Source organism: Diabrotica undecimpunctata, chromosome 8, assembly GCF_040954645.1.
Source record: "Diabrotica undecimpunctata isolate CICGRU chromosome 8, icDiaUnde3, whole genome shotgun sequence".
NCBI lineage: Eukaryota > Metazoa > Arthropoda > Insecta > Coleoptera > Chrysomelidae > Diabrotica > Diabrotica undecimpunctata.
The window spans coordinates 17,811,471-17,836,199 of record NC_092810.1 but is presented as its reverse complement, the minus strand read 5'-3'; the positions used below and the strand labels follow the sequence as shown (position 1 = coordinate 17,836,199).

The 24,729-nt window shown below is 33.6% G+C and overlaps 1 protein-coding gene across 1 annotated transcript; it reads right to left on the bottom strand.

Moving 5' to 3' along the window:
* Positions 1-32: 32 nt before the first annotated feature.
* Positions 33-20,121, bottom strand: LOC140447230 (alpha-tocopherol transfer protein-like). The gene is made up of 5 exons (XM_072539760.1): positions 19,766-20,121; positions 11,247-11,406; positions 9,147-9,402; positions 686-796; positions 33-320 (listed from the first exon to the last, which is right to left on the bottom strand). Exons 1-5 carry the CDS (start codon positions 19,842-19,844, stop codon positions 60-62), a joined length of 867 nt encoding a protein of 288 aa, XP_072395861.1. The 5' UTR covers positions 19,845-20,121; the 3' UTR covers positions 33-59.
* Between the last annotated feature and the right edge of the window lie 4,608 nt (positions 20,122-24,729).

Sequence of the window (24,729 nt, the reverse complement as noted above, 5' to 3'; positions counted from 1 at the left end):
ACTTAAAATTAGTTATACAATAAATAAACAAGTTAAAAAATAATATTTTATTGGAACTTTTAATCAATACTCAGAGTTTTAAATGATCCCTGCATACCAAAATATTGGGAATGAGAATTATCACTGCCAGCTGGTCTTTTGGATTCATCCACTTTCCAATACTCTTCATTTGTAAAATATTCTCTTTCATCTAACATCTTTGTTCGCCATATCTTCTTCAAGTTTTCACACGAACCAATTGTACCACCATATTCCTCTGGAAGCAAGTCTCTTGGTAGAAAGTCGTATAGAGTTTCAGAATTTGGAAGATGGACGTGAAGCTGTAATAATTTCAAAAAATATAAAAATCGAGACACAAGTAATATCAACAGAAAGAACTGTCTTAACAAATAAAAAAAGAAATTAGCAAAAATATCTTTAGATACGATATCCTTAGTAAAACAACTTGCAAGCAAACGCAAACGATTGCTGAATAGAAAGTAAAAAAGTATTCAGGAAGCTAAAATTATTGTTTCTAGTGTCCGTCCTGGCTTTCCAGACATGATTATTACATAAAATGGTTAGAAATAAAAACAATTTTGCAAATAAAACAGGAAAAAGATAAACAAAAATAATTTAAAAAACATTCATGCAAAATTAAGAAAAATGAAAGAACGTAATGCATATAAATAAAAGTTTTTATTACCATTTTTACCACTTCACTCTTCAAAACAGGTCTCATAAAAAGCATGATTTTGTCAAAAAATGAGGACGCATTGACGAAATGTATTTGCTTCAATCTTATTGGAAGTGCTTCCTAAAAAATAAGGTTTAATTAAAACATGATTGTACATTTATGTCATTAGTAAATAGTAGTTTGATGGCTCAGCGGGCACGAGACATACTACACTTTTCGAACGGAATTTGACTGAAAATTATTATTCTCCGAATGGTTTCCGCGGTTAGTACAATTAAACCTAGAAGTAAAATTAATACTATTACAGGAATTAATATTAAACTCTATAGTCTTCTGGGCTGAACTGATATATCCGCGAAATCATAACGAGTCCGATACCCGGGAGACGTATAAGTCCGCAGGGACAGAGGATGCACTTCGAGACGGAAAACGTATTAATCAGCGCATGGATAACTTGACTGTGATCATTCACGTAAAGGAGCACCAGCAAAATATCAATAGTGGGGATTGCAAGTTGCAAGCATCGATTCTTACTATACAGCGTTCCACGTTCAGAAAATAACATTGCGGAGATAGGGCCATGTATTTCTTATGGACGATAGAAGCGCAGCGATGCCACGATGAACGCAAGCACGATTCAGGGTTGTATAATTTGTATTTTCGTTTTCACAGACATGAATTAAATTAACGTTTTTTAACGTAATTGACCAAAAGTGCCCATTCGAAACAAGAGATGAAAAGTAGGGAAAATGATTTTAATTAAATAAATAGTATTTACAAAAGATAATTTTATTTTATCTTATTTTAATTATAGTAACGACAGTTTATTTGTTTTTCGGTAAGAAAATCATATACCATGAATCATAGAAATCAGTAGAAAATATTGCTTAGTTAAATCATGCACTTTGCCGGCTATTAAAGATTTAAAAGCAAATAAACGAACGGCTTGGAATGCATATATCTAATTACTAATTGCAACTTAAAATAATACGGTGTACGTATGTCAGCGATTTTATGTCGTTCTCTGAAACTACATAATGATAATAAATAAGGCTTTGTGGTTCTTCAGTTGTTATTCTGACTTTACAGTTAAATGTTAATTAAAAATGGAAATTCGAGAAATATATCGACAATCTAGTAAACCGCATTCCTGAGAGTTTTGGCAACACTGATCTCCATAAGCCTAATGTTATTTTCTTAACGTGAAACGCTCTATAGCTCCGATACGGGTCGATACTTGTTGATTTTGCGTCCAAGGTTGCCAGGTCTGGTGAAAATTCACCAGATTTGGTGATTTTGTAACCCATTTGGTGAAATGGTGAAAACTATTAAAATGCTTTATATCTGGTGATTTTTGACCGTGTCTACATATTTATAAATTTATTTTAAAATTTAAAAAATACGATTATATTATGTTATTCATTATTAAAAATTGTCTTATATCTTAAAAAACATTTGGTAGTATTTTTAATACGTTTGTATTAAAATTTATTTGATGCTTCCCTGTATTGTTTAAAAATTACATGCAAAGAATGAGAAATCCCGGAAATTCGTAATTGTAATTTGATACCTAAACCATAACAATTACCATCATTCGGTATCGGCACGTATTGGTAACCATAAAAATCATTCACCCACTCTTAAACTTTTATGTAAATTAAATATTATGACCTAAATTCTGATGTGAGCCTTTGGTCCCATAAAATTTGAGTTATGGATGTTTGGAATAGTATCAGTTACTCGTGTCGGCTGTAGAGTTTTAAGTTTTAAGTGATTAGTGTTTTTCGTATTGGTAGTTTTGTCACGTTTTGTGTTGGTTTAGTCATCTAAAATATAAAAGGTACGTGTATTACTAATTATTATTTTTACAGTTTTTATTTGTATCAAACATTTGGCAGCATGAGCAAAAATTACTAGGTGTTTCAACTCAAAAATATCCTAACTCTGTATGAGGCAATTGAATTTTGTACGCTAATTTCTGTAAAAGTAATTTTTGACTGTTGTCAACTTAATGGCATTGGAGTAGTAAGTAAAATATATTGGATAACAAAATGTTACGTTACTTAGATAAAACTTTTCTCTTTAGCAAACGGTATAATATGGACACATTTGTTATCAAGAAAAACAAGAACCTGTTGTTCGTCCACATTCTCCACAACCAAGCACAAGCAGTATTGATTCAAAAAGACAAGTTTTACATGAATCTGACTCCGACTCAATTCCCGATTCTGTGCCTGATAGAAACTTGGATAAATGTTTAACCGAAATTAAGAAAAAGAAGCTATACGACCATAAATATAAAGCAGAGTGGGAGAATCATGAAGATTTCCGAAAATGGATAAAACCAAGCTCGCAAGGCGTTCACTATTTTAAATGTGAAATATAGGTGGTATAGCTGCTGTTAAAAAACATAGTTTATCAAAAAAACATATCAACAACATAAGTGCAATGCGTGGTCAATCAACTTTGTCACGAAAAGTGTTTATTGTTGCCTCAGATAAAATTATAAAACAAAATGAAATTAGAATTGCATCATTTATTGCAGAACATAATCTTGCAATTAACGTTTCTGATCATTTGACAGAACTTATCAAATCTATTTCTTTGTCTGGAATGGAGCCTAGTCAAATTTCTAAAATGTCTTGTGACCGAACAAAATGCACTGCAATAATCAATAACGTTTTAGGAAAGACAAGTTTTGAACACCTTATTTCTCAGCTAAAACTTAAAAAATTTTCATTGATGGTTGATGAATCCACAGACATTTCTTCAGATAAATACTTAGCCTTAGTAGTTCGATACAATAACAATTTTAAGATAAAAGATGAATTTTTAGGGCTCATGTTAGTTGAGACAGCCACTGCGCAAAATTTGTATAATATTATAATAGCCTTTTTTAAAGAAAGTAATATTCCCTATAAAAATAATTTAGTAGGATTTGCTGCCGATGGAGCAAATGCGATGATGGGGGCGCATAATTCGCTGAAAACTCTTTTAGTTAATGACGTTCCTGATCTATATGTCATGAAATGCATTTGCCACTCTTTAGCGCTGTGTGCCTCTTATGCGTGTGAAAAACTACCGAATGATACCGAGAAGCTAGTTAGAAATATTTATTCACATATGCATCATAGTTTTAAGAGGCAATCAGAATTCAAAAAATTTCAATCTTTTCTAAATATTAAACCCCATAAGCTGTTGCAAGCTGCACAGACTAGATGGTTGTCGTTGTTTGCTGCTGTTTCTAGAATCCTTGAACAGTATGATGCTCTTCAGCATTATTTTAGAATCGAAGCCTTTGATCAAGTATCAGGAGCAAATGAAATTAACGATATGCTAAAGAATCCATTAAATAAAATCTATCTTCTCTTTCTTGAATACATATTACCAACTTTTACAAATTTAAATTTAGAATTTCAATCTGAAACTCCAAAAATGTACAATCTCTACCCCCGAATGTCTAGTGCCTGTAAGTTTTTATTAAGTTGTTTTATAAAACCAGATTATCTAAAAAATACAGATTTAGAAAATATCCAGTATCGCGACCCACAAAACTTTCTTCCACTTAATGAAATTTACTTAGGTCCTAAAGTAGCTGCAGAATTGACCAATAACCACTTAACCGAAAATGTAAAAAATAATGTTAAAACAAAATGTCTTGATTTTTATATTGAAGCAGTTAATCAGATTCATAAACGGTTTCCTTTCAATTCTCGTGAAATAAAAATTCTTCAGTTACTGACTGTATTGAGTCCGCCAAATATTCAAAAAACAGAAAGTATCGGTCCCCTAGGCTTAATGTTTCCAAATTTGGTTAACGACATTAATACTTTAGATAGAGAGTTTAGAGAATTAAAATATTCAAACTTTGATTTCTCCTTAAATGAAGATCAATTTTGGAAGGAAGTGTGTAACTCCAAAAAAGGTGACAATAGTCTTATCTTTCTAGAACTTACAAATTTTGTAAATATCTTATTTACATTACCACACAGTAGTGCAAGTGTGGAAAGATTATTTTATGAAATTAACTTGAACAAACAAAACTGCGAAATAAATTAGGCTCAAACACAATAACTGGAATTTTGCATACCAAAAGACTAATTTCCCTAAATGATAACAACTGTTTTAACTTTTCTATAACTACAGATATCATTAACAAGCACAATAATAATATGTATAAATAAATTTTTCCGATTCAAGAACTTCTTAATTTTTCTTACGTAAACAACTTATTGTTAGTTACTATTTTTTTAGTTTGTATAATTAAAACATTGTATTAGGTTTTATTCAAATTGTTGTATTTTGTATAATTAAAACATTGTATTAGGTTTTATTCTAATTGTTGTATTTTGTATAATTAAAACATTGTATAAAGCTTTATTCTTATTGTTGTATTATCTGGTGATTTTTTGCAAAATCTGGCAACTTTTGAAGCAAGTGTCTGGTGATTTTTAGTTTTTTGGCCTGGCAACACTGTTTGCGTCAGTGAAGTCGTAACTTCGTAGGCATACGCATTGTATTTGCACGTTTTTTCACAATATGTTTCGTAAAAAGGGTTTATCTGAAGAAGAATTATTAGAACTTGCTTTTAACAGTGATTCAGACGAAAAGTTTGATGCTGAATCCGAGAAGAGCTACGGGTGGGAAAATATTTGCAAACCATGCAGTGATAGTGAGAAAAACCATGACAGTTCAGAAAGTGACACCGAACTCGTTGTTCCTGATATTCCACAACCCAAAAGACGAAAAACAAAACAAAAAGAATCGGATCCTTTCGAGTGGCAAGAAAAAAATATTGCTCCTACAATACATAATTTTTCAAACGATGCCTCTGGATGTTGTATTGCATTGTCGGACGCTCCATCTGTCCTAAAAGTGTTGGAACCCTTTTTTACACAAGAGATAATGGAAAAAGTCGTTGAACAAACCAATATATTCGGTGATAATGTCAATTCTGGAATGCCTGGTCCTTCTCACATGAAAAACTGGCAAAACAGATATTGACGAGATGTATGTTTTATTGCCGTATCTTTGCTCATGCCACAACTAAAAAAGCAGAGACTGCGTGATTATTGGACCAAAGATGCTTTACTAGAAACACCAACTTTTCAACAGTGTATGCCTCGAGATAGATATTTTCATATATTGAGAAATATCCACTTTTCGGATAACAATAACTGTAACGTAAATGACCGTCTTGTGAAAATTAGAAGCATAAGTGACTATTTTAGGAATATTTTCAAGAAAAACTTCTATCCATTTGAAAATATTTCAATAGATGAAAGCCTTGTTATTCAAAGGACGTATCTCGTTTCGCCAATATCTTCCGAAAAAAAGGCATCGTTTTGGAATTAAGTTTTTTGTTGCCGTTGATTGTGAAACCGGTTATATATTAGATTTCATAATATATACCGGAGTGGATACAGATATAACTCAGTATTCTGAGAATCTTGGTATATCTGGAAACATCGTTATGACACTGACCGAGCCATACTGGAATAATGGCCACAAAATTTACATGGACAACTGATACAGCAGTCCATTACTGGCTGAAGCTTTATTCGAAAAAAAAGACTAATGGTTGCGGAACTGTAAAGCAAAATCGAAAACATATGCCAAAATTTAAAAATAATCTGGAAAAAGGTTCTATACAATACTTTTCTACTGACCAATCTTTGGCACTCAAATGGAAAGATAAAAGAGACGTTGTAATGTTGACAAACATGCATGAAGCTAATATATCTAAAACCAAAAATAGCAGAAACCAAGAAGTTGAAAAACCTGAATGTATTATCGCGTACAATATGAATATGGGTGGAGTCGACAGAACAGACATGCTCCGAAGTTCTACTGAATCCGTAAGGAAAAACGTGAAATGGTACAAAAAGGTCTTTTTTCATATACTTGACCTGGTTGTACTAAATTCACATGCTATTTACAAAGTCAAAACTGGGAAAAACATTCCTCTATTGGATTTCCATAGGGATTTGGTGAAACAAATTTTACAAAAATACAGTAGACTCCCTCTATAACGAGAACTGAAATGGCAGACTAATTACCTCGTTATAAGCGGATCTCGTTATATCCAACAACAATAATACTGTGCATACCTATGAATATGTAGTTTTCTAAAACATTAACTTTCTACAGTGAAGCCATTCGGACCAATATAAGATGCTAATAAATATTGTTTGAATGGCGTATTTGAAAAAAAGTTGTTTACTTTTATTGTCAATGATATAGGTTAAAACAAAAAATCTGTATTCTGTAAATCTATATAAAGCGTATTTTCAAGAATAACATAAACTACTGCATCTGCAATTGGAAGAAGTCTGTCATTTTTAACTGCTTTAAATTGTTCAGTATTCTATCTATCATATTTTCTAAAGATGTGAAACAGTTTTATGCTTCTTCATTTGCGTTTTTTCTTTGGATAAAGTTTCTGACAACCTTTAAAACACTTTTCACATCTTGTCTATTAGGACCTATATTATTAGGTGTGAATGGTCAACCCCCTACAATGACACTTGTGAATCATAAATTGTATATTTCCGACTAAGAATCATAAATTGTAAAAAGTTTATTGCGGACAGCACTTAAAAAGGGTATTTATTTATAGCTACGGTCGGGCCAAAACGTAAAAAAACACGTTTTTCAATCTTATTTTCTCTCGTTATAAGCAAATTTACCTCGCTATAGAGGGTTATAGTTCAATAGAAATTTCACGTTACATCTAATGTACCTCGTTATAAGCGAAAACTCGTAATAACCGTGTTCGTTATAGAGGGAGTATACTGTATAAACAAAGCACTCCTCGACTGTCACGAAGTAACAGACCGAATGCTGGTGATCATCCATTACGGTTGGTAGAAAGACATTTTCCTACGCTGTATCCGTTACGAGAAAACAGGCGACCTTTGTCAAAAAGATGTGTCGTTTGTGCCAAACGCATCATACAATTTTAAAATTTTGAGTTCTGTATTGTTGAATTTGTTTTAAAATTAGAATTAATGTTTTTTTGTGCACATTTTTTGGTTATTTTGCTTATTTATGAATTTTTAATTCAAATGAAAATGATTTTTTTAGTAACTAACTTGTTTCTTTTTCTAATAACGCCAATAAAAACAGAAAAATAAATAAAAATGAATATATGTAATTACCACCATAATTACTGATTGTGACCGGGAAGCGGATTAATCAGCACCTGTTGACTTTGCCCTTATTGGGAAACTACTACGTTTCACCTGATGCCGGCTCGAAAGGGTTAAATAGAAGGTTTCGTAATTGGTGGAATAACCATTTTCTGAATCGATGGATTGGAAAATGTATAGAAGCTCCGATTCATTGGCCTCCTTGGTCATATTTTAATCATTTGGACTACACAGTTGGATCGTATGTTAAGGAAAAAGTCTATGTTATAGAGGTAAATTCACGTCAAGAATTGGATAGAATTCAACGTCACTTTAACGACATCATAGCTGATCCCCAAGATTCTATTTCGATCAAGATTCGATCTAACCGTTTAGAAGATTAATGGATTCTTTAGAAAAAAATGACTTTTATATTTATGAAAACGAAGTACATTTTGAACACTTACTCTAATTGAATTTTATTTTATGATCTTAGTCTTTATTTTAATTTTCTTCTTGTGATTTTTTTACTTTATACCAGCATCGGTTATTACTTCATAATTTTCAAATGAAATTATTCTGAAAACAGTATTCGATACACAGTATCAAATTTTACCATACCTTTTTGGTGTAAAATTGTATGATGTTTAAGTTAACTTGAAATTTTAATTATTAATTCTACCTTTAAAAAAGTTATGTTGAATAATACTTGATACGAACTTTATAACTAGCGCCCTCTATGAGAGTCAGATATAAAAACAAATTCATGGGATGTATCAGCTTCCAAAACATATTCGTATAAAATTTAATTACAATGTTGCCAGTAGTTTCGGTAAAATCGTAAAAATTGTGTAATTTTTTTTCTTCAACGCTCTTTATCGTGAAAACGGATGGCGTTACAAAGAATTTTAATAAGCAAATCCCAATTATTTGCTTTGTTTTTTTACCTATCCTAGAGATGGTGTTACTTTTTTTTTAAACACTCTGTTTACATATTCTATGTTTTTGTCCTCTTGTTGTTTAGTTAAGTTTTTATTAGAATAAGTCTTTTGTAAATTCTTTGTAACATGGGTCCTTCATATCCAATGGGGCTCTCTCAAGATGTGTTTGGTTTTTTCATACTGCAAGTCATTCTTCGTTGTCCTACGATTTTACGTGTCTTAGGTTGCAAACTTGCTTATTATATATTAATTCTTTTTAAATATTTTATAATATATATGTACATAAGTTAAATAAGGAAGAAGTGACTACATCATAGCAGAGACATCCTTACTATATTTTATAAAGACCTCAACTTGTCAATGTATAAATATTATGTACATTATTATATGAAAACATACCTGAGAATATACTGCTTGTTTCCTCATAATCGGGAAGACAAATTTCGTAAAATGTTTGATAGTAAAGTTTTTCAGGTCAAATACAGGAATTTCGCCTTCTGCTAAACTACTTTCTTGAATCATCCTTACATCAGAAATCATGGTAAAAGTTTTTGCAGCATTTATAAAATTAAAGTTGTCGGCATCGCTCGTGTTTAGGCGATATAAAAGTATCTGGTACTTGTCTTTGGTCAATATGGGTAATGGTAGGAGGTCCCTACAATAAAAAAACAATCATTTTAGTGAATATGGTAGATACATAATAACAAATACTAGTGATTACCATCAGTATTATGTTGAGCAAAAATCACAAAATTATCATCCTCATTCTAGTCAATTCCTTAACTTGCTTAGTGGAACCAATTTTGACAGTCCTTTTATTTAGATTTGCAACAAAGTTCAGTAGTATCTACAGTAAACTGTGCCATTTACTTCTACGTAGGTCATTCCCCTTAAAACGTAGGGGAAATAGACGTATGCGTTTTATTTCCCTGACAATTTACAAGGATATGGTCCCAGGGGCACGTGTGGTGCAAAGTAGTGAATAGTAAAATAGGAGAAAAGAGCTTAAATATAAGAACAATTTGGGCACGTACCAAAGCATATCAACATTAAATAAAAAACAACAGAAATGGTGCAGATATGGAAACGAAACTTGCTAATAAAAATAAGGACAAATAAAGGTCTAGAAGAATTATATGAGGATCCCTGCATACTAGAAGTAATAAGAACATAGTGACTAAAATGTCGAGGACCCATTCAGATGATGCAAGAGAACGAAATATCAAAAACGGTACTTTCAAGTATAATAGGAGTGCGTCAGAGAAGAAGTAAACCCTGAACAAGGTGGAAAACGGACGTAGAAGAGTATCTAAAGACACTCAACGTCACAAATTGGAGGACGAAAACAAAGAACAAGAAATGGTGGAGGAGAATGGTCAATCAAGTCATGGGTCTACTAGTCTCGACGGACTAGCCATTATTATTATCCATATTAAAGCCATACGGCTCTCACTCCTTCTGAGGGGAAAATTCGCTCATCCCAGATATCTACGGTATCAAAAGTATTGATAGTATCTGAAGTATCTCCCAAAAAAATATTATCATTATAAAAGGAGACATTTTACCGTCTTTTGAAGGTCACCATCAGCCTGGAGTGTATTTCGATAAACTAATGTTTTTCAATAGTTTTCTGATGTTACAGAAAACCAGGTTGTTTTTTTTTTAAGATAAAATGTAGTAATACTACCTAGAGATATGACATTGTTCATTCTTTCCTTTTAATCTGGAGGAAAATAATTCAGAAATCTCTGTGAATAGATTCAGATCTCTAACAAAGTCATTCAGTTCTTGTTGATTGGAACTTTGGGGGCTTCCCTGATCTGCTTGAAAATCACTGTCATTATGTGATTACAAATACTCAACATTATCAGGCGTTTATGCTGTTTTGTCATCGTCTGGGGGTACCTAAACTACTTAATGTTGGAATTGGTATTTCCTCAGAACACAGTGCTGGCTTCTTGTTGAATCTAGATCAGGATATGTCCATTTTTGTTCATTGTTCTGATTGACGCCTTTAATATTTACAATACAAAAGTAAAAATCATCGTGATGGTTTTTTGGTTTTCTCCAAATTATTGGTAGGTACTTTAAACTTCAGGCACTTCCTCTATTCCATTGTGTAGCTCAAGATTTATCCTGGTCTTCTAAATGAACGTCATAATAGGGCAGATAGTGTCTTTTCACAAGATGGAAAACAGGTTTCCTATAATTAAAACAAAGCATACAGGCTGGGTGAATTTAGAAAACTAAATGTACTGTTTAAACCTTTAAACAATTTTCACCATCAATCCGAATATCTAATATTGTGCTAGAAATTCAGGCCTCATCAAATGTTTATAGCCCTGGGGAAACCACAGATACTATAAAACCGTTAAGAGCAAAATTGTGGACATTAACATTAGGAAACAATGATGACCGTAATTTTTACTTCGGAACTTTTTGTTTCTAAGTAACCTTTTTAACACTTAAAGTTCAAAGGGATACCTAAATTTTACTCACATAACTTGCCAAGCCTTATCTATATCTGGATGAGCAGGATCTCTATCTGAAAATAACTCTGGTATTTGAAGTCTCATCGAATAAAACAGATCAACTAATTTTTTCGCAACTTCAATACTTCCATTGCAGCAGTAAATGAAACGTTTAAGTAATACATCATCTAAAACAAAAAAATATATACAAATTTTAATCAGAAAAGCCTTTATTAAAAGGTACATTTATTTAAAAAGAACCCTTTCAGGCTACATCGCTTTATCACAGAACGTTTTCGGAATGAGAATTCCATCATCAGTAAGCAACTTGAAGGTTTACACTTAAACCTTCAACATTTAAACATTTACAGTATTTTTACCCATATATTTAGTGGCTTCACTCATATATACCTAGTAGTAGCACTGATGATGGAATTCTCAAACAAATAGTTTCTTAACCCTTTCGATACTGTTGCCGTAAAAGTACGATTTTCATTTGCAGCTTTGATGAGCGAGCGCCGTACTATTACGCAAATTAATCTCCATCGTTCAGATTCTGTCACCGTACATTTTTAAGTATTTACATCTTTGAAGAGCTATAATCGTAATAGTACGTTCTACATTATCCATCTTGCTTACTAGTATCGTTCATGTACGTTACGATCCACAAATACACCATACTGATGCCGTACATACGCGGCAGCACATCACCCACCCTAACGCCGTACTTTCTGAATACCGTTTTTTTGAAGTTTTACGAAAACAAATTCCACTACTTCGATAAAACGAATATAAACAAACTGCCGACAAACGAAAAACGATTCAACCACTTCAATATAAAGAATGTAAACTACTGAGTGGCCGTCTCGATCGCGAAGTGCAAAATTTTCCCGGCGCCGTATATGAGCAACGCGCAACCGATACTTAGCCCGTAGCGAAAGGGTTTAGATTTAAAGATTAAAAAAGTAATATCACGCAGGGAAAGATTTTAGTAAAAGGCAACGAACGTCATGGCTGCGCAATCTCGTAGAGTTGCTTAATTGCTCGTCTAACTATCTTTTTACAGCAGCGCTGAACAGAATTCAAATAATCATGATGATCGCTAACCTTAGAAAAAATACGGTACCTTAAGAATAAGCAGATATATTTCCTAGCGTCCTCTGAGAGGATTGGTTAATAAATAATTACCGCAACGCTCTTATCAGAATGGTTGGTGTATTCTTTTCTGAGGTAATATAACATAACGAATGTGACAACAAGTAGTAGAAGTTAAGCGCTTGAAGAGAAAAATTAATAAAAATGATGGCAGTACGAAATTTATTGATAGACAAACGATTGTCGTAACATTTGAAGGTAAAATAGCACCAAACAAAATTAGATTAAATTTATTCTCATTTCTAGTAGAACCATATATACATCCAGTGGTTCAATCTATGGATCTGCCTCTACGAAGAACTGCCTCTATAGAACCATATATACATCCAGTGGTTTAATCTATGGATCTGCCTCTACGATTGACCATTGGCCAGTAGTAGATTTCTCTGATTGCTCGAAATCTCTCGTCTTTAGCACTTTACTGCGAATGTGCTACTTGCTTTGGAAGTAGTCAAACTGGATTATGATTTTGGCCGTCTCTGGATTTCGGGACGTATAGCTTTCGTATACCAGTTGGAATATATATATATATATATATATATATATATATATATATATATATATATATATATATATAATTAACTAATTCAATATATGGGTACAAAGTTTCATTTTAACAAATCACTTATGACCACACATGCAAGGTTACTTTAAAAATTAATTTTTAGCAATTACTTTTGTACTAGGACTACAAACAACTTACTGAAACGGTTTTAATGTATTGTGGCCTGATATAAGCAATTATTCGATTGACAAAGAAGCAATATTTGAATATAATTGGTTTGTTGGAATATAATATTATTATTGGGATATATTATTCAGCGTAAATTAGAAAAATATTCTGATTCAATAAGGAAGTCGTTCCCAATAATTTCAATAACATTAATGTACATCGAATTCAAGGTTCCTCTCAATAAATAAGACGGTTCATAATATGTATAACCTAATTATTATAATTAAACATTATGCTTCACAAAATACCAAATAAAATAACAAAATTAATACAATACGAAATAGACTAACTAATAGGAAAAACTAGTGACGTCATAAAGTTGCTACTCTAGAATAACTAATGAGTCATATTCTTTTGTTATTTCTAATAATAATATTTGTACTAACATATTTATATTTAATATAGAGGGTTTGATAAAAAGAGCCGAGATAATAAGATGGTAAACAGGGCTAAAAGTTGATACAACTAATGAAAATGCTTTAAAAAGTTCAATGGGCAATTTTTTTAGAACCAAACCTAGCCACATAGGAGTGGTGGCTGGTTAGTCTTAAACGAGGTGAAGCAAATCCTGTCTGACCTAACCTGACTTAACCCAACCTAACCTAATCTCACATAACCCGACGTAAGCTATTTTAATGTAACTAATTCGTACCCCACTTTCCAATTTTTTCATTTCTGTTTTTAACTTACTTAACTAACTCCTCATTCAATCACCATACCTTCTCAAAAAAAGTAAGTAGTGAAAGAAAATGCCAAAGTGGGAAAGAGTAGATGTGGAGAAACCGTAGGACCCTTTGGACTGGGGGAACGAAACGAACGCGGAGATCGCCTGATCACCTTCGCTGTGGAAGAACAACTGGTAATCACCAACACTTTCTTTAAACTACCTAAGCTAGGAGATTATATACATGGAGATCACCTCAAGACACCACAGATCAAATCATCAGAAACCAAATTGATTACATTATGGTGAATAAAAGATTCAGAAACTCAATAACATCAGCCAAAACATATCCTGGTGCTAATATTGGACCATAACCCACTGGTAGTTAACATCAGACTAAAGCTGAAGAAGATAGAGAGTGCAAAAGCAAGAAAATACGATTTAGGACCATTAAAAAATGAAGACACCAGGCACCAGATACAAATCTATATAGAAAAAGAATTAAAAAATACAGACAAAGCTAATGAACCAGATAACGAAATGCAAAACTACAATAAATTAACCAGACAATCCTAGATAAATATCTTCGCCCAACAACGGTTAAAAAGAAAAATTGGATTACTGATAAAACCCTACATATTATGGAGAAGAGAAGAAGAGCTAAAAACAGAGACATGTGGGAGTATAAACGAATTGACAAAGAAATAAGAAAAACTATTATAGAAACCAAAAACAAATGGTTGGAAGATCAATGCAGAGACATAGAATCATTGGAAAGTAGATACGACTCGTTTAATCTACAGAAGAAGGTAAAAGAGGCAGCAGGAATGTACAAACCGAAGCGATCAGGACATATGACTGATGATCATGGCGACCCGGTAATAGACATTGAACAAACAAAGAATATATGGAAGAGATACGTTGAGAAGACATTCGATGACGACAGAGATAACAACCAGATAATTATGGAATACGACACAGGACCACCAATCACTCAAGACGAAGTCAAAGCCGCAATTAAAGCAACCAAAGCAGGCAAAGCACCAGGGCCCGACAACTTTCATTCAAAATTTCTAAAAATCATGGGAGACGAAGCAGTAAAATGGCTTACGACAACGTTCAATAAAATCTATGACTCGGGAAAAATCCCAGAGAGCTGGTTAAAATCTACATTTATTGCTATAACTAAAAAACCTAATGCAAAAAAATGCGAAGAGCATCGTATTATCAGTCTAATGAGCCACATTCTTAAGACCTTCTTAAAGATAATACACAGAAGAATTTATCACAAATGCGAGTCACAGATCTCACGAACGCAGTTTGGATTCAGGGATACGCTAGGTACAAGAGAAACCTTGTTCGCTGTTCAGGTATTACTTCAAAGGTGCAGACGTCAACTGCGATATTTATGTATGCTTTATCGACTACCAGAAAGCTTTCGACAGAATCAAGCACAATAAGGCTCATGGATCATGGATATACTAAAGGCAACTGATCTGGATATCAAAGGCGTATTCGAGTAATCAAGAACATATACTACAACCAATCAGCAACCATTCGGGTGAAAGACCAACTAACAGAAGAAGTTGCAATAAAGAGAGGAGTACGACAGGGCTGCATACTCTCTCCCCTATTATTTAACGTCTATTCGGAACACGCCATGAGCCAGGCCTTAGAGCATATCGAAGAGGGTATTCTCATAAATGGTGAGCGCCTGCATAACATCAGATATTCAGACGACACCATCCTCTTTACAGACAGTTTAGAAGATTTACAGACACTAGTAACGCAATTGTGTTATAATTGTAATACGGGTTTGATTTTAACATCAAGAAAACAAAGTACATGGTCATCAGTAAGATGCATATTCCTCCTAGTCAATTACTGGTAGATCAGCAACAAATACTACAAGTGCCCGTTACTACTATTTAGGAACCACCATAAATGACCGATGGGACCACTCAGTTGAGATAAAACAAAGAATTGAAAAAACCAGGTCAGCATTTGTCAGAATGAGCAAGATATTTAAGAGCCACGACCTACCCTTAAAAACGAAAATCCGTTTATTGAGCTGCTACGTGTTTACAGTGCTGCTCTATGGGGTTGAATCATGGACACTAACCGAGGCATCCATGGGAAAACTCGAGGTGTTTGAGATGTGGTGTTATAGACGGATACTGAGGATCTCCTGGGTGGACCGAATAACAAATACGTCAGATGGAAAAAACATGTGAAATTATATCCACAGTGAAACAGCGCAAGCTAGAATATCTTGGACATATAATGCGAAACGATCATAGATATAACCTGCTGCAACTTATATTACAGGGAAAGGTCTACGGAAAGAGGGGACCAGGAAGAAGAAGAATATCTTGGGTCCAGAACTTACGAAAATGGTTTTCCTTGACCACTTCAGAACTATTTCGAGCTGCGGTCAATAAAGTTAGAATTGCCATGCTAGTAGCCCACATCCGTAACGGATAGGCACCACAAGAAAAAGAAGAGAAAGATCCTTTTTGAAACAATTGTTGCAGGATATAATTAAGTCGAAAGTCACAATACATACTTTAATAAAACAGGCTTGACTTACCAAAAGGTTACTTCTTAAATAGCTTAAATATGAGGTCGATTTTCTTAACGTTCAGACATTTTGCAGTCAAAAGAACAGTGGTCAGAGTCCGAGACAGATTTTACTGGATCATATGTCGCCGAGTTGTAGAAGATTAGTGCAAGAAATGCGATTTATGTAACGGTAGAAAAGGTTCTAAAACAAGAAGTCGTAGTAAAATAGCACAATATATTTCCAGAGAGTTTTTTGAATAACTTGCAATAGATATTTTCGGTCAACTTCCGATGAAAGACAGAGAAAACAAGTACTGGGATTACTTTTCAATGGATTATTTTTCACAATGACCTGAAATTGCACCCCTTCCTAATCAAGAAGCGTCGACAGTAACAGAGGTATTCAGAATACACACCGTTTCAAGACATGGAGTTCTTTTAGAGTTACATTCCAATCAAGAATAAAATTATGAATCAGAATTATGGCACGAATTATCTAATGAAAATCTTGGGTTTTGACAAAACTCGGATTACGCCTCTCTAATGGGCGCATTAATAACAAAAAAAAAATAAATTGAAACTATAGCCTTTTGTGCATCATAATCTAAGGCAAAATATATTAGTAAATTAAACAAATTAACAAAAAGCAAAATATATGTTGACTGACATTTGACAATGTCAATCATGAACAATTGATAGATATTCTGCGAAAGACATGTATTGACGACAAGGACATTCGAATTGTGGCAAACCTATACTGGGGTCAAACAGCAAAAGCAAAAATTGGCAACGAACTCACTGAAAGTGTGCAGATCAAAAGAAGTGTCCGTCAGGGGTGTATATTATCCCCACTCCTATTCAATATTTATTCCGAAGAAATATTTAACAAATGTATGGAAAATGCAAATGAAGGCATAAAAATAAACGGCGAGTTAACGAACAATATAAGATATGCCGACGATATGGTGATCCTTGCCAGTATCATAGACGAATTACAGCAGGTAAGGGAAAGAGTTTATTCAGTTAGTGAGGAATACGGCCTGAGCCTCAACTTCAAGAAGACAAAGTGGATGTTGATAAGCAGGAAGCAACAGCTTGCTCGACGGTTACGGATAAGTAACATACTAATTGACCATGTAGAATCTTATGTGTACCTTGGCACCAACGTAAATGCAAAATGGGAACAGGCCACAGAAATTAAGGCGAGAATAGAACGAGCTTGAGCAGCATTTAGCAATATGAAAAAGCTCCTCATAAGCAGGGCTTTGTCTCTTCCCCTAAAACTACGTCTAGTTAAATGCTACATTTTCCCGATCTTACTGTATGGTGTGGAGGCCTGGACGCTGACGGAGACGCTCACGAGAAAACTAGAAGCATTCGAAATGTGGGTGTACCGACGCATACTTCGTATATCCTGACCGAACATGTCACCAACATAGAGGTAATCCAAAGAATCGGAAAGGAGAAAGAAATCGTGAATACAATTAAACAAAGAAAGCTTGAATATCTAGGCCACATATTGAGACACGATAAGTACAGTCTACTGCAATTGATTGTCCAGGGAAAAATAGACAGTAAGCGAGGGCCAGGCAGGAGAAGACACTCGTGGCTCCAAAATCTGAGGAAGTAATTCGGGCTCACATCGGTCAAACTATTCAGAAGCGCCGCAAACAAGATCAGAATTGCCATGTTAATAGCCAACGTTCGCAACGGACATCTCCGGACTAATGTGACTAGGCATATATTTATGAAGTTATATGCTTACTATAAAAAAATATCTTGTGTGTTTTGAGATACTTAATATGAAATACCAGCTTTATACGATTTGTATATAAAATTCAACCAATTTACAATCCAACTTATGTAAGATATACCTACTACTTTACATAACAGACTGTTGATGAATTAATATATTGTTATTTAGATACTCTTGAAAATACAAAATTACTAATAATATTCATATTCTAATTAAAATTTTATTTATGTTAATAAATATTGGAAAAAGTAGTTTAGTGTTACATTCTATCGTTGAAATAATTCGTTTGTGGTAGTTTAAATAAGAGAAAATGCTATTCAAATTTATGCATTAGGATGAATTATTCATCGCACATATTTTTTTAAATGGTTGAAGTCGATGTAAGTCGAATCTTCAAAGTCGAGGTCCAATTTAATTATGTTATAAAAGGGTAATTCCAGCAATTATCGACAAAAGTCGGTGGGGTCACCCTCTCCGATTTGGCTGAAATTTTACATACATGTTGTACTAGACAAAAAAAACATGATTGTCAAATTTCACGCTTTTTATCAATTTTTTTTCGTGTTTCGCCGATTTTTTTAGTACAGCGAGCTAAATATGCTTAAATAAATATCCACTATATGTTTTCCAATGTAAAATTTCCCGCTGAACACGATCCTGGCGTCAGAATTGCAATATGACGTCATGTAAAGCCACAAAATGCGAAACAAAGCGCTTTTTTTGAAAAATTCATATCTCAAAAACACCCTCTTTATTTTTTTCAAATTTTCACAAAAGACGCCTTAATACAAGTACTTTCGAATAAAAGTTGTCTCAGAAATCCTTTTTATATGTTTGAAGCCGCTGCGCCATATAAAAGTCCAAAAAACGCGATTTTCCCGCCTTTTTCTAGCGCTTTTCCTTCGTTTTTCAGCTATTATTCTGAGTTTGAATTCTTTTCTGCAACTGTTTATCTTCTGGTAGAATTGTCGCAAGTCTTTTTTATTGTGGTGGTTAACAATCTCGTTTACAGCGTTTTCGTATGACTCTTTCTTTTTTCTTCTAAACGTCCTTTTATCTTCTCGTCTAAGATTTTCATAGTCTTCCAAGTTTTATCTCGTTCTGCGCTGCTGAAGTCTCTTATATGCTTCATTTTTCTGTTGATTAATGGATCTATATTCTTTGTCAAACCAATATTTGTTTATTTTAGCCTGGTTAGGTTTTAAAAAGCCTTTAGCCGCTATATGGATAGTTTCCTTGCATTTGGTCCAGTGTTCTTCTATACTTAAATTTTCGTCAATTCTTGTCAGCTCTTCATTTAAAATTTTCCTGTAGTTATCCCTATCGTCTTCAGATTTTAGCACATCAGTATTATATTTCGTAGATTTTGTGCTCTGGCCCTTCTTAGCGTTTGATATACGAGCCCTGAGTTTTATTCTTATAATTTTGTCCATATTTTGCGACTGACTAAATGACCAAGAATCCAAGCTAATCAAAAAATAATATTTTTAAAGTTGTAATATAATTATCATTATAGCAACAAATATATACTTAGTTTTTATTTAGTAAAGCGAAAATATCTGACTACCTTCAACTTTGCGTAAAGATTTTCAAAGAATAATTATAATAAAAAATATTCTTTGTATTATTTTGTTTTTTTCTATAGAGATAGAAGATATTATAATAAATAGTACTTACTATTTTTATGCGGTAGATGTGGTTGTTGTTTTATCCAATCTCTTAACATATCCACTTTTTCTGATACACCGTTTTCCATGTTTCCGCTTTCGTTTCACTTACGCTTTTCGTTAACTTACTGTTACACAATTACTGCAGTTATTATCAAGTAGGACTTTTATTATATTACACACGAGCACGCAATCATTCACTGCAACATACTGCACTACTGTGTACGAAATTAACCCAACGTTGGTTCTAAAATCATGACTATATGTATAATATTCTTTAATTATTTCGATATTTCAATATAAACCAGTCGTGTAAACTTTCAACAGGTATTCTTAATTCTGGTCAAGGTTCTCGAGGTTGCTTCATAAGAGGAGTTAATATCCCCGGCTTTGTATTGTAGGTATACTGTCTAAAAAAGATTTCTTCGCGATTTTTTATTTTTAGATATTAAATATTTCTTTTTATGGCTAAAACATTTTAAAAGGATCATAGTTTTGATTAATAATAATTTGATTTTTGTATGTTAATAAACTTTTAAATGTTCAAGTTTCTTTTTAATTTTATAGAAGAAAGTTATTATATAATAATAATTATATACTAAACTAATTATATACTCGCTGTATTTGATACACACAATATTATTAGAGAAATCGTGAATCTTGAGAAATGTTTTATTTTATTTTGCAATTTTACTTGTTTTTTCTTATTTAACACTGTAACTGCCAGATCCGGAAAGCAAGCTTCGCTGCAATCTAGGTATATAGTCGGGGATTATGGAATACCATGTTTATTTATGGAATTATATTTCGAAAAGTATTGAAATAAATATAAATAAAAAAATGGTAAAAGCGTGGCCAAAAGGTTTATTATACAGAATTATTGTAACAAACTTTAAAAAATACATAAAAATATATTTTTGTTTACCGAAAAAATGGTCGTTTAATATGAAATAGCTATATATATATATATATATATATATATATATATATATATATATATATATATATATATATATAGAGAGAGAGAGAGAGAGAGAGAATCTTCTTCTTCTTCTACTTCTTGGAGATCTTTCGATCTGTCTAATTCTGAAGCTGCCTCTGATTAATTTCCTGGGAGGTAGATTGCCAACTATCCCCCCATCTTTTAGGTGGTCTTTCGGGAGGTCTTGAACCGGGTGGGTTGTTTTCTAGGCCAATTTTTGGGAGTCTATTCTCATCCATTGTACCACATCCTCTTACGCTGCCTTCCCCATCTTACAATATATTGAATTTTGCACTGCTCTGACGTTTGTACTTCTCATCCTGTCTCTTCTTGTTTTGCCCACTATTGTTCTTAGGGTTTTCATTTCGGCAACCCTTAGCATCTGTTTCGTTTTGTTGGTATCTTCGCGCACTTCTATGCCATATGTCATGATCGGTCGTATACAAGTCTTGTAGATTCTAATTTTACTATATGTGCACATAGACGGATTTGACCAGGCTATCTCCCGCAGACATCCCGACAATGCGGATGCTTTGTTGATCTGACTCCTTAGGTCCTTTACTGGGTTGTGTGTGCTTGATATATCTATGCCCAGATATCTGAATTGCATCACCTGTTCTATGGGGTTGTTCTCAACCACTAACTTACATCTGAGCGGATCTTTTGCTATTGTCATACATTTAGTTTTGTTGCTAGAAATGGTCTTTGGTTACATTGTTGTTATTTAGGTTATGGACTATCTTTGTTATGTTGTTCGGTGTTTTATTTTCTATTAATATACCTAGTAATATAGTAATAGAGAATACTATGAAATATAGCAATCGCGTTCGACATCAGTGCATAATTCGTGTGCCCACTTCTCTTATCTTAGGGACTCTATCCGCATTTCTCCCCTTAAATCAGCCGTAAAACGTCCTGAATAGAAAAGTCATTCTCCATCATCTTTTGGGTTACTGTCCATTTTCGGGAATTCTTCCTCATCAGTCGCGTCATCTAGGGGTGATATCATCATCATCTTTGGCTCGACAATTCTCTGTGCTCTAATATTTGTCGCCATTCTGTTCGGTCTGGCAAAGTGTTGCTATCTTCTGATCTCTAGTATCCCCAAGTTGGTCTCAACTCCATCTAACCACCTAATTCGCGGTGGGCCTCTACTTTTTCTTTCTATATCTAGGTGTTCCTGTCGTTAGCTTTTTAGCAATCATATTGTCAGGCATTCGTATTATTTGTCCAGCCCATCTAAGTAGCTGTGTTTTAATGAACATTACGACACATGGTTTATTAAAGAGTTGGTATAAGTCGAAATTATATCTTTTGCGCCACTGCCCTTGATCGTTTATAGATCACACATATTTTGTGGAGTAGGGGAGAGGCGGGAACAGTGACACACAGGGAACAGTGACACATTTAAAATCCTAGTAGAAAATATGTTAGCAAGTTGGTGATATTGTGGAATTTTACAGTTGGTATAATAAGAATACTACTTGTCTTATAAAAAGTTGACAGAATCTGTTGTGTTTGGAGAAAATCGCATGTTTGTGTTTTGTTAGTGCAGAAGTATTTTGTCAAGGGTGTTTTTAGTTGTTTACTACGAGGAAACAAACCTGAATTATTGGATTGTGTTCTGGGTCGTAAAAAAGTCGTATAAAATGTAAGTAATAGCAATAAAATTTCTTTAAAATCTTTGTAGATTAACAAAAAATTTACAAATTTTTGTATAAAACAGCATTGTGGGTACAGTGACACGAATATTGATAGGGAACAGTGACACGATGTGTCACTGTACCCTTCTTGTGAATTTCATAAAATCTTGACAGCAAATGAGTGCTGGAAAATCATATTAGGGTCTAAGAAGCTTTTGTTAATTATGAATTTACATTACAGATGGTACGTCAGAAGAAAACGGATAAGACAGTGGGTAGATTCAATGAAGATTCTATGAGGGAAGCAGTCAATCTAGTTATCAGTGGTATATCAATTCGTCAAGCTGCTAGAGAGAAAAACTTAAGCTTTAAAACCGTAAGCAGATACGTAAAGAAATACAGAGATCATCCCGAATGCCGAATGGCTCCTAACTATAAAATAAACCAAATATTTTCTTTGGAACTAGAGGAAGCTCTCGTTGATTATATCATAACGTGTTCAAAAATGTTTTACAGTTTAACAATTACCGATTGTCGCAAACTTTCATATGACTTAGCGAAAGCAAATAAATTAAAAATTCCAAAAAATTGGGAGGAGGAAAAAAAAGCTTCAGTCGACTGGTATAAAGGATTTCGCCATAGACATCGTACAATATCCTTAAGAACTCCAGAGGGATGTAGTCTAGCAAGAGCAGCAGGATTCAATAAAGAAAATGTAAACTTATTTTTTAATAAGTTGGAAATAGTTTTGCAGCGACATCCAAATTTTTCAAATGGATTCAGAATTTACAATTTAGACGAAACCGGAACTTTGACAGTTCAAAACAATTCGACAAAGGTGCTAGCCAAAAATGGCACTAGACAAATGTCTAAAATTCAAAGCAGTGAAAGAGGTACACTTGTTACCACATGCTGCATTGTAAGTGCAAATGGAAGTGCAATCCCACCCGTAATGGTATTTCCGAGAGTCCATTTTAAAAGCCATATGTTGGCAGGAGCGCCATGTGGGACGTTAGGCTTGGCTACGAAAGCAGGATGGATGAACACAGAATGTTTTATTGAAGTTTTAAAACATTTCATTAAACATACTTGTAGTTCAAAAGCTAACCCTTCACTATTAATCATGGACAACCATGAGAGCCATATATCTCTTGAAGCTATCATTCTGTGCAAAGATAATGGGGTCACTGTTTTGACTGTGCCTCCTCATTGCACCCATCGGTTGCAACCATTAGATGTGGGTCTGCTAAAACCGTTTCATATATTTTACAACGATGCTTTAAGTTCGTGGGAAAAAGCTAATCCGGGCACACCTGTGACAATCTACCATGTAGCATCATTTGTGGGACTCGCTTACCTCAGATCTATGACACCTGTAAATATATCGGCAGCTTTTAAAAAAACTGGAATATTTCCCTTTGACCGTCACGTATTTAATGATGATGATTATTTCGCAAGCCAAGTTACAGAACGACCATTAGTTAATTCACCAAATATTGATCCAAAACCATCTACCTCGACAGGAGGTACCACAGATAACTCTATCAAGAACCAGGACGTAACTCCATTACAGAAATTGTCACCTTCATCCACAAGTGGAAGAAAATTGACATTTGTAAGTCCATCAGTTATTCGTGAATATCCAAAAAAAAGTCTGACAATTTCGGTTAAAACTAGAAGAAAAAAAGGCACGACTATGATTGCTACTGACACTCCAGAGAAAAACGAAATTGAAAGTAATAGAGCCAAAAAAGCGAAAACAGTTAAAAGAAGCATAATCTCAGAAGACATTAAAAACAATGATGATGTTATTGAGTCGGAAGACGAAGATGGTAAAACTTATAGTCTCCATAATTCTGACACGTCAGAGGGAAGTGAAATATTTTCAGATAGTGATGATGAAGACCTATGTGATTTGACATTAGATCCAGCCAAAATTTGCGACATTAAGATCAATGATTTCTTATTAGTGAGACTCAAATATGAAGCCCATTCCAATAAAGAAATCGAAAAATATTATATTGGGAAAGTTGTGGTGATAAACACCATTGGTACGATGGAAGTCAGTTTTTTACGTAAAAATTCAAAAAATGTCACATGCTTTGTGTTTCCATGTGTCACAGACATTGGTGTTATATTCAACAACCAGATTATAAAAATTTTGGACCATCCAAAAATTAGCAGGGGTCGACACTTTTTTCCTAATGTTAAAACGGACTTGATTTCATAGAAAACAACAAGCATTTATAATATTTTTCTATAGATCAATAATAAAGATACGTTTTTATTGTTTAATTAGTCCTAAATAATAATACTTACATATTACAGTTGAAAAATGTCTTTGTGTTA

Excerpts from the sequence above, each read along its gene's own strand:
- LOC140447230 (XM_072539760.1), bottom strand. The coding sequence starts at position 19,844 with ATGGAAAACGGTGTATCAGAAAAAGTGGATATGTTAAGAGATTGGATA. Across the intron at positions 9,403-11,246 it reads GATAAGGCTTGGCAAGTTAT|GGACCTCCTACCATTACCCA; the intron begins GTGAGTAAAATT and ends TTTTTATTGTAG. Across the intron at positions 321-685 it reads AGAGTGAAGTGGTAAAAATG|CTTCACGTCCATCTTCCAAA; the intron begins GTAATAAAAACT and ends AAATTATTACAG.